General features: G+C 42.3%; 1 protein-coding gene across 1 annotated transcript; it reads left to right on the forward strand.

Moving 5' to 3' along the window:
• Positions 1–1156: 1156 nt before the first annotated feature.
• lipt2 (lipoyl(octanoyl) transferase 2) lies at positions 1157–6319 on the forward strand. Its single transcript, XM_084314915.1, has 2 exons — positions 1157–1904; positions 4245–6319. Exons 1-2 carry the CDS (start codon positions 1460–1462, stop codon positions 4463–4465), a joined length of 666 nt encoding a protein of 221 aa, XP_084171041.1. The 5' UTR covers positions 1157–1459; the 3' UTR covers positions 4466–6319.
• The last annotated feature ends 4897 nt before the right edge of the window (positions 6320–11216 follow it).

Below are 11216 nucleotides of genomic sequence, written 5' to 3' on the forward strand. Positions count from 1 at the left end.
AACTGCCATGTACTGTGCTATGTCATGATCTATGTAACTTATTGATTTTTCCATTTTCTTTCCATTATTCTAAATTAAGGGGATGGTGTAGTGTTTTGATTGATTAACCATATTGATCAAAAGTGTGTGGGTATATTCTTTTTTGTCATTATACTATCCACTGAACTGTTTTATGTGTACAACCTCAATATTTAGAAAATTTTACCATCATCTTTAATATTGCAGGTTGGGAATCATAAGGTAAAGCGTTTTTTATACAAATTTGCTGCATATCATGGTATAAAGTCACATTCAAGTATACAAATACACCAATATTTGACTCAGATGTTTAGGTACATGTGTAAATGTCAATTTCAGAGAGATTCTTACATTTTTCGTTTTTTTTTGTAATTTCCATACATATACATTTATGGCCCCTGACAAAAATCGGCAGGATATCTTGCGGATAACTTTTAACCCAATGTCCATGATGGCATTGTCTATGGAAAAATTCATTCAGAATGTAGTTTCCAGACGTGGGAATGAAAATCATTTTCTAGACACTTTTCAGGGTTCACCCTATGACCTATAAAGGATCTTACTCTCAATATGTTTAGTTCTCTTTGGGTGGATGGTTGAGGGATGAGGTGGGCAGTAATGGGGTGCAGGATTTGGTTTTGGGGTTTGTGTTTTCAATTGGTTTGGGGGGTAGGATTTGAATTTTATTTAATTTATTTTGTTTGTGTTTAGGTTTAGTATGTATTGAGCTGTACTGTACTGTACCCATTCTGCAACCAGTTTTCAATCAATCAATCAATCAAGGTTTTAGTTTTAATTTTATTAGGTTTGTATAGGGTGGTGATGTTAGGGTTGGGTATTTTGTTTAGTTTGTTCTGGGTTTATTGGTTTTTCTTTATTGTTTTCTTTTCTTTGCCAGGTTCTTGCTTTAGCTGCTCCAGTTGCTGGGTTGTACAGTAGGTGGCGGTATGCGCCTTTCTGTGGTTGCGACCCGCCATTAACTCCAAAGAAGAAGAAGAAGAAGAAGAAGAAGAAGAAGAAGAAGATGTTTAGTTCTCCTTAGACACTAGAGGGCGCTAACATTACACACTCCAGTGCGATAGGTGGCGGAATGCACATTTTCTTTGTAAGAGGAATACGCCGAAGACCGACACGTCGAAGGCAAGAAGAAGAAGAAAGTGTCAACACGATCACGCTTTACATTGTAATTAGTTTGTCACTGTTGGACCACTGCACTATTAGCAACGTTTTGTGTGTTACGGCCCGGGCGTATGCTGCTACACGCGGACAAGGTCAGCGGAACCACAGCTGATTAATGTTCGAGCAAACGAAGGCAAGTGACCGCAAAAAGCAGCCTGCAGACCCGTATTATCCAGTTATCCAAAGAAGTTCATTCGAGCGATGCCAACTCTCAGACGTGACCTTCAACTCCTGACAGCACACGACACGAGTAGCGACCGTTATGCAGAAAACGAATGCCGTCGTGGAGGTTGTAAACATGGGTCGTGTTTCCTATGCACAAGCAATGCGGGTACAACAGACCTATGTCAAACGACACCTAACGTGTACAGATAAGCCACAGAACGCCCTGCTCCTCTGCGAGCACCCACCGGTTTACACAATCGGCATCAGAGAGGCGCCCTATCCGCTGGAAGAGGAGCGGAGACTCACACGACTGGGGGCCGAGTTCCATCGCACCAACCGCGGCGGGCTCATCACGTTCCACGGGCCGGGCCAGCTGGTGTGCTATCCCGTCCTCAACCTGGCGTGCTTCAGGAAGAGCGTGCGGTGGTACGTGTGTGAGCTGGAGAGGACCGTCATCAGCCTGTGCAGCAAGTTCGGGATTAAAGCGTCCACTTCCCCAGACACGGGAGTGTGGGTTGGAGACAACAAGATATGCGCTCTAGGTAATTTAACACACCTTCCAAAGTGAAACGATATGTAATCATTATTTGTGTTTGTTTGATTCCATCTATGGGGTTATTATCTCGATGCCCCCCCCTCCTCCCGAATATTTCTTCACAAATGTTCCTCTTGTTACCCTTCCCGAATGGTCCAACATCTCCCTCCCGAAAAGGGTCCGATGTTCCCCGGCATACTGCTGTCATTACGGTCCGATATCTCCCTTCCGAAAAAGGGTCCCCCTACTGTTTATTAATTACAGATTAGTTGCTTTAAATAAAAGCCTATATTTTTGATTGATTATTGACGGATATCTCTACTGTATTTCTTTGATTTAATTTGAGAAAAATACAGAATAATAATATTGATATACTGTATGTATATATATACCTATACATACATACATTGAAGAAATAGATGTTGCATGTTTTCTGTATGTATGAATGATGGTTTTACTATATTATATATTTAGCCTATATTGATTGAAAACTGTATTAACAGATCGCATAATGGGTACAGTACAGTACAGCTCAATACAAACAATTGGTAAGAGGATGCAGACCATAAAAATACTTTCATCTTGTTTACATCAGGGTCCCCCATTTTCAATTCATCAAGACATTTATGACATGCATGACATACAGATGTACAGTATACTGCTTCATCAAGACATTTATGACATACAAGACATATACACAATATACAGTACTGTTTAAGAGAGAGATCATAAAAAAATATATATACATTCGAAGGGGAAGAAACTGTACATTGGAGGGGGTTGATCGGGTGGGGGTCAGCCACCCGTAGGTGCTCTTTGAGAGCGGTTTTGAACGAGGGTAGGGATCCACATTATTTTACGGCTGTGGGTAGGGCGTTCCACATTGTTGTGGCATAATTGCGAAACGTGTTTAGTCCCTTGTTTGAGCCTAATCTGGGTTGAATATGATTTGTGGAGCACCCTCTGGTGTTGTGGTCGTGGAATTCACTGACCTTTGGGAAGTATTTCGACATGTACATGGGTATCTTGGTGTAGTGTATCTTGTAGACCAGGCCCATTGCAAGTTGCTGTACTCTGTCGTCTACAACTCTGTCACTGGTGATATTTTAGGAATAATAATAACTTTATTTGTATTTTTATTATTATTATTTTAGGAATAGAAGTTTAACATTAGTTTATGTAAAGCCATTTGGATTTTGGATGGAAAGCCTTTTTTGGGAGGGGGGAAAATGGGACCCTTTTTTCAGGAGTGGGGAACATACAGTAGGTCGGACCCTTTTTTCATGAGCGGGGAACATGGGACCCTTTTTCAGGACTGGGGAACATGGGTACCATACCATACTGTAGGTAAGGGGATGGGATGTTATTTGGGCTCTTTTCAATCTCAGGAGAAGTAGAAGAGTTTCTCATTTAGGTATCGCAAATATCCTTATTTGAGAGCATTTTTAAATTATCTGAGAAGCCATTGTGTTCTCAGTAATGTTGTCTCAATTCTAGGAGACATATCTGTCACACCAAGGTTTCTTTGAGACTTTACTTCAATCTCATTCATACAACATGTAACCAACATGCGCTCAGCTGTAGATGGCTTCAGAGTGACAACAATAACATTAAAAAAGGAACCAAGTGTATTTCCTGTTGCAATGTTTGCTAACGCAATAACTGACAAGGAAACTGTAAGAGAAGGAAGGTCATCATGTCACTGTAGCGTGTGAACTGTGGAGTGTGGAAACTTTCAGCCGACATCGGTTGAATGGGATCACCATCTCCATTATGTCACATAAACAGGTTATTATTACCTTGGATGTCAAAATCATCTGCAATTTGTTGCATTGTTAACTAGCTAATGTTTGATAACGTTTGGTTGATGTATATTTCCTCAGACAGTTTGTATATTTAGAATTTTAATACAGGCTTCAAAAGAACAGGCACCAGTTTCCTTGATAACTGACAGGAAATATATTTGGGTCCAAACTGTTACCTACCAACATAATTCCAGTGAAACTGTCTATATAGGCTAGATGAAATATATGAAACTATGAAATATATGAAACTGCCATTCAGTTTGATATGGAACAGATACATTTTTTATTTCTAGGAGAAGTAGCTAAATTTGATCTCATCTTTGTTTTTACTATGATACTACTGTACCAGGACGGTGATGTGATGTGAGGTGGTGATACAAGGAGGGATGAAGGAGCGTACCTTCCTCCTTGATGAGGACAACTTTTCCTTTTAGGTCATATTAAGTAAAGCAGTACTTTAAGTAACAGTCGTTAACCTTGCCTGTCGTTCCTTCGTGTTGAATGTTTCTAGCGGTCCTCATAAAACTATATTGTCTTCGCAGGAATCCACTGTGGGAGATACATCACATCGCACGGCTTGGCTCTCAACTGCAACACAGAAATGGACTGGTTTAAAAACATTGTTCCGTGTGGGATTGTAGGAAAAGGCGTCACCTCCCTCAGTCAAGAACTTGGAAGAAATGTCAGCACAGATGAAGCCACGCCGTATTTATTGGAATCATTCAAAGATCAATTTAATTGTGAACTGTTGAGAGGAGAATAAGTAAGGGGTAATATGCCTGACAAGCTACACATTAACATGTTTTAATGAACGAGGTAGAGGCAGAGAAATATCCATCTGCCAAGGCCATTCAAATATGTTAATGTAGAGCTAGAAGGGCATTATCCCTCTTACACCATGACCGACGGCCAAAGATAGAAAAAATAATAAAGTAAAAATAAGGAGCATTTATTCATGTTTTCATGCATTTTGCATTCAACACTTGCGACACTCTGGGCCCTATTCCCCGTACCTGGCTAACTGAGTTAGCCGGATAATTTTCAGCATAGCTTGACTTAAGCCAGACATTTCCGTTCCCCGAAGTTGGATTTTCTAAATCGCTATGGTAACAGATCAGAAAGTTTGAACCTGGTCCGGAGCAGGGTTAAGTTCAGTTAGCTGGATGAACCATGGCCACACCCTCGCAAAGAAGTGCCAGCTCGCTTCCTGAAATAATTACCACAGTGTAGATCTGCATTATACCATTCTAAATTATGTTTTTGTGCTTCGTTTTCCTAGAGGGGGCTTTTGAAATGTATAATAATATAGCTAAATGCTGATAATAAATCATATTCAGCCTATAGATTTACTTTGTCCTAAATAAAATAATGCACGTCATATACGGCGCTCGGAGTCGCGATACACACTGTGTAGCTAAGGGGCTACACAACCCTGACTGTATTTAGATATGTTAGATTAAACCACTGCTAAAGAATATGTTAATGGCCAGACAGTATAAGTACACAAAATGGCGGACACTCTATTAACGGCGCGGGGACAGTGATGCAAGTTAAACAAGCATTTTAATAGTCATAGCAACATACATATTATATATCACAGCTCTCTTTTAATAATAGAATGTCAGTGCAACAAAGTCAGAGGTAACGATAGTTCCTATACTACGGATACCCGACCGGTGGAGCTCTGAAGGGAGTGAGACGGAGCGAAGCGGCACAGGGAAAAGCAAGATGATGGCTGGAGACGGTGGTTCTCTCTAGAGCTCCGGCTCCAGAGAAACTGCAGACTGGTGGGATAATCCTGTCGTCGCTGGGAAAGAGGGTCTCGTACGGACCGGTCCTTGTATTCCTAGCGCCCGATGGCAGGATTAATAGCTATTAGTCCAAAAGCCCGTTGGCATGGATGATAGCTAGTTAGCTCCGTCTGTACTTGAAGCTAACCCGCAGGCGGTCTTCAATGAGTAGTTATGTCCAGAACGTTGCTGGGTTCAACTATAAGTCTCCCCACGTTACTTCGCTTACACAAATCACTATACTGTGCCAATAATGGCTTGACAATATTATAGTTGTATCTAATTAGCCGTTCGGCTCTCTATAACGATACGTTGCCTGGCCGTGCTGTTTACAACTGCTCCAAACGTTACTTCTCTCTCACTCTGCTAGTTTTCCTGTGTTCTGAGCCTATTCACCCATACAGATCAAAACGCTCTCTCACTTGTCCGGGCATGTCTGAACATGTTCTGAAACATGTCTAGAGGGGCGCGCGCGCACTGGCGCCTACGGCGTTAAGAATGGGACATGTACAAAGGGCAAATGATAGATACTGGCACGTAAACATATGACGTGAAGATATATATCTTATATATATAAACAATATATAAGTTATACAAAATAATAAACGCAGACTTTCGGTGTTAATCTGGACCTTCAGAACACACTGCATGTGGTTATTTTATTAACAGCGCATTGCAAATGTGAATCCCGCGGGGATATTTTTAATGAATGAAACCTATCGGCCGTTTGGCTCTGATTAGTTTCATATATTCTCCGTTGTAGATTTGCTTAACGGAGCGCCCGGATTGTGTTTCATTCAAGTATAAAATTGAAGTGTCTATGCGTGGATTGTGGTCTTTGTGGATTATGAATTACGAGGAATCTGAGGATTGTTGAATTGTATCATCACTCACACGTTATTGTGATATTGTAACTGGGATTAAAATGTCTGAGATGCGCTGTTTGACGGATTTGAGCAATTGAATGAGCCGTTGACGTCACATTAATGCATTTGAGAAAATGCATTTATCTGTTCAAGCACTGTTATCTGATGATGAACATGCGTCACTGGTATAAACCAAAGGTTAATCAATTCAATGCATATGGATTATGTCCGAAACAGATTAAAACCTGATTAATAGTGAAACTGTATAGCCGGCTCCAAGCCTCTCTGTTATTTCGGGGGTCGCGCCTTGAAAATTGTATTTATATATAAAGTACATGTTACCTAAGCCGAGCGCATACAGTGCAGATATCCTCATAAGCATCTATTAATTCTTATCAATTAGATACTCTTTGGGCTTTGTATCTACTTATTCTGAAAGAGTTTAACGAATTATTTTCGCTAGCAATAGATCTCATTCGATTATTCATTCCATTTTAAGCCTACTGCCATCAGGCACATTTAAAGAAATATAATCTGATTGATTGGGGTAATGAGGGATTTAACATTAGCCTATAGATTATGCATTTAACTTGTCGGCGAGGCTATTGAGCTGTATGTATTGTACCCATTCTGCAATATGTTAATAAAGTTTTAAATCAATCAATCAATCAATGCCGTTAGAAAATCAGGATTTCTGCGATCGACACCTGCTGTCTTTTCAGCTGAGGCGGCCGCGCGCACTGATCCTGAGCATCAAGTCTGGTTCAAATGAACGAGACTGAATCCACCTTCGAGGAACAGGGAAAGCGCGGATTCAAACATCAGGTTAATTGAATCTGGATAATGGGACTTTTGATCGACTTAGTTGAACCAGGTATGGGGAATAGGGCCCTGGAATCTGAATAATACCTAGAACTAGTTGTTTGTTGTCATCAGCTAGAAAGCTAATTGTTATATTTCGTTATAGCTTTGCGCTCTGCTCTATTGGAACTGTCCCTTTAATCATATGCTATCATGAAAACGTTCAACCACATGCACTCTCCACACCTGTCTGGCCACGCCCACATCTGCTCACACATGAGCGGGGCCATGGCCATACTACCAGCTCCTTCCCTACTTTCACCACCGTGAAGTCCGTGTATAGCACCTCTTCAAGTTCAGTGCTTAAAGTAGTTCGTTTAGTTATAGGAGCTGTGTTGGCATTGTCTTTTGTTTTTCCCTCTCTCACTAATTTACGGGAGAAAGAAAGGATAATGTCGTCACCACCGGAGAGTCTACAGGATTATTCTGACCTCCACCGGCGCTTCACATTCGGGCTTCCTCTGGGCGTAGTGGGGCTTTCCTGCTCCACGTTTGTGGCAGGCAGGTGAGCCTCAGCGGCGCCCAGAGGGGAGTGCGCGTCCTATTGCCGCACTCCGCAACTATTGACGCGGGATGCAGTCGGCTGGTCCAATGGCCTCTCTGGTGGGTGGTGTCTTGCGGCGCGGGCTCTCCGCCTCTGCTCGCTCACGTCAATTGGCGGCGGGGGCGGACGGTCTAAACGGATGTCAGTTGTGCGGGGTCGGCTGTTCAGGCATACGGCCCCACAGAACAGCCAGCTCCAGGCGAGGATTCCTCCGTTACCTCTCCATCACGTCCGAGATACAGTAACTGGCTGTTAGCCTGTAGCTAACCATTAGCCGGTAGCTAAACCGGATCAGTTTAACCCGTTGTCCGCCGGGGCGCAGACAAGTTCTGGTACCCCGAAGGACCCTGAGCTTTTCTGGGGGGGAAATGCCTGGGCGGGCCGCGTGTACCACTTCCGCAACGGATTCGATTTCCGGGGTTGGCCTGATTGGCCACTAAGCCCACGTGACCCTACGCTGGCCCGCCCCCCTTACCCCGCTTACGCCTGAGAGTCACACACCAGCTAGCGGCAGACAGAGAGCCTTGCTACTACTAGCCGAGTGATGAATGAAGCTCTATCTGTTTCACCTAACAGCACTATTGTAGAGCCATATGGAATCCGCGATCACGGAATCGCGGACGGAATCGCGGAATTGAGCAATAAAAATGGAATCAACTATAAAAAAAAATTAATTAAAAATTTTTTTTTTTTTACTTTTTTTTTTTTTAATGTTGTGGGACTTGTACAGCACTTTGTTCAACTTTGTCAGTGCTGTAAAGTTGAAACCTTTTTAAATATTAGACAAACAAAGCACTTTGCTTTCATGAAATATTGTAAGCAGTCATTTGAGGCTTTATAAAAGCAGCACAATGAACACAAATCTGTCAGTGCCGAGTCCGACCTCATCTTAAATAACAAACAGCATTGCTTGTTGTAGTTAACAAAGAGAGGCAGAGTTGATTTTGCAAAAATTAGCTCATAGCTACCCAGCTTGTTAGCCAGCATGAATACCCGATTTAAAATGGTTCTCTCCTCCTTGTATACCCTTGTCCTCACAAGTATTCTGCCAGGGAACTTATGGACATGACAATAGTATTTATAAGGTGTTTGATCATTGTGTCGTTGTACATATTGTGTATACACCGTTGCGTTAGAAGCTAACGATAGCTGCGAGCTAACTAGGCTACAAGCTCAAACACCCTACAACCACCACTATTGTCGCGTCCACAAGCTCCCCCGGCAGAACACCCGCAAGGACAAAGGCACACAAAGAGGAGAGAACCACCCCAAATCGGGCACTCATGCCGGCCAACAAGCGACCTGCGTCTATGCCTTCTACATCGGATGTTGTTAGCACAACAATAGCTACCAGGCTAAGCTGCGTTAGCTTCTAACGGTGTACACAATATGTACAACGACACAATGATTTACATTATTACATATGGTAACGTGGTTGTGGCTTTTACAAATAGTGGTTAGCTTTAGAGATGGATGGCTATGATCACGGAGCAATAGTGCTGTTAGGTGAAACAGATGGCTTCATTCATCACTCGGCTAGTAGTAGCAAGGCTCTCTGGCTGCCGCTAGCTGGTGTGTGACTCTCAGGCGTAAGCGGGGTAAGGGGGGCGGGCCAGCGTAGGGTCACGTGGGCTTAGTGGCCAATCAGGCCAACCCCGGAAATCAAATCCGTTGCGGAAGTGGTACACGCGGGCGGGCCGGACGTCACAGGGGTTGATGTCATGAATGTGTGTGTCATATAGATGCAGCTACGAGTTGCCCTTAACAGTGGTGTGCATTGGTCCATACTATTTTGTACCTTTTTGCACAATGTTAGGTAGGGATGGATATCGTTAGGATTTTATCGATACTACTACTCTTATCGATACTGCTTAACGGTTCGGTACTTTATCGATACTCTTATCAGTTCTTTTAGATTATTATTATTTAAAAAAAATATTATACATTTATTATTTGAACGGCTTAAGGCTATATCTGTACTTGATGTTTCTTTGTTGTGTTGCATATTTGAAATGCACTTCAATCAAATCAAACCCCCCCTCTTAACACATTCCCTGCCACGCAATTTGAGCATCTTATACCACCCTCTGCCAGCACTGTAAGCCTATGGAGATGTTTACCTTCTTTGCAGGGCTATAACTTTTTTAATTGTATTGCTAAATTGACATTACTATGGCTCATTCAACATCGTTCAGGATGTAGGAACGTTTTACTTTTTCATTCATAGATTCATACGAAAATATCGTCTAGAATATAAATATGTTTTTATCGTTTTCTGCAGTAATTCCTAGAACGTGAGATATAGGCATAAACGCATATATAGATTATCAAATGCCGTTTGTTGGCGATACACGCTATATTAAAAATTTCAACTGTACATGATCCTAAACGTTATGACTGATCATGCACGGATGAACGGGGGGGGGGGGGGGGGGTGGTCGTTTATAATTCCGTGATCGTCGGTAAATGCTTTATGTAGTATGGGTGATATATTGATGAGAGCAGTTTGCATGGATAATAATAAACAAACACGCTGAAAATGACATCAGTGTCCTCTTACCGTTCGACGATGAGACTGGAGGAAAAAGATCCCACTTATTTGACGGCGATCTCCTAAATCCATTTCCGGTTTGTATAATCATAATACACAGCCAAATCGTATCGATTATTGCGTTATGGCAGCGATCGCTACACACGGACGTGTGTATACAGTCCCGCAACAATATGCGAGTGCCGGACGCATTTGTCAGATGCACCGGGATCACAAGAGATCCACTTCCGGTTTGGCAACTCGCCGATCATCCACCAGGTGGCAGTATTGAAGCGTTGCAGAGTTGTGCATGCTCCCACTGCATCATACCAGGCTCCGTGAGGGAATTATGAATAACATGGCGAAAAAATGAAATATGATCTCAATAACGTTGTACGCCGTGGATTGGCAGAATTCGCATGAACTTGAAACGTCGTAAGCCGTTTCCGGCGTGGGATGTGTTAAAGACAAAAACCTGTGTTTAACCTAGCCATCTATAAAACATGCTAAAACTGTGAAACAAATGTCCTACTCCCCTAAAGAAAGAAATGCATAGCAAACGTCACTCAGTTATCCAATATAGTGCTGCTGCTTTTTATTTTGTTCAAATCTTTTAGTTAATAAGACTAAAAGACTACAATATGACTACAACGATTTCATGATGGCTTCCTGTCCTCACATTTCCGTTTCCGGTTTAACGTTACATTTTCAACAACAGATTGCTGCTAATTAAACACTTCATGGAAACAGAGTAACGTTAACGTTATGTCGAGTTCATACGTGTAGTGTAGTATGAACTCGACATAACGTTAACATTACTCTGTATCCACTGTTGCTGCCACCGTTGCGTCGCAGATGGATGGTACACCGTAGTTAGCTCCGTAGCTAATCTGCTCCTAGACTACCGATAGCAGTACCGATAA

The sequence above is a fragment of the Notolepis coatsorum genome (genome assembly GCF_963971535.1).
Source record: "Notolepis coatsorum genome assembly, chromosome: 1".
Taxonomy (NCBI): Eukaryota; Metazoa; Chordata; class Actinopteri; order Aulopiformes; family Paralepididae; genus Notolepis; species Notolepis coatsorum.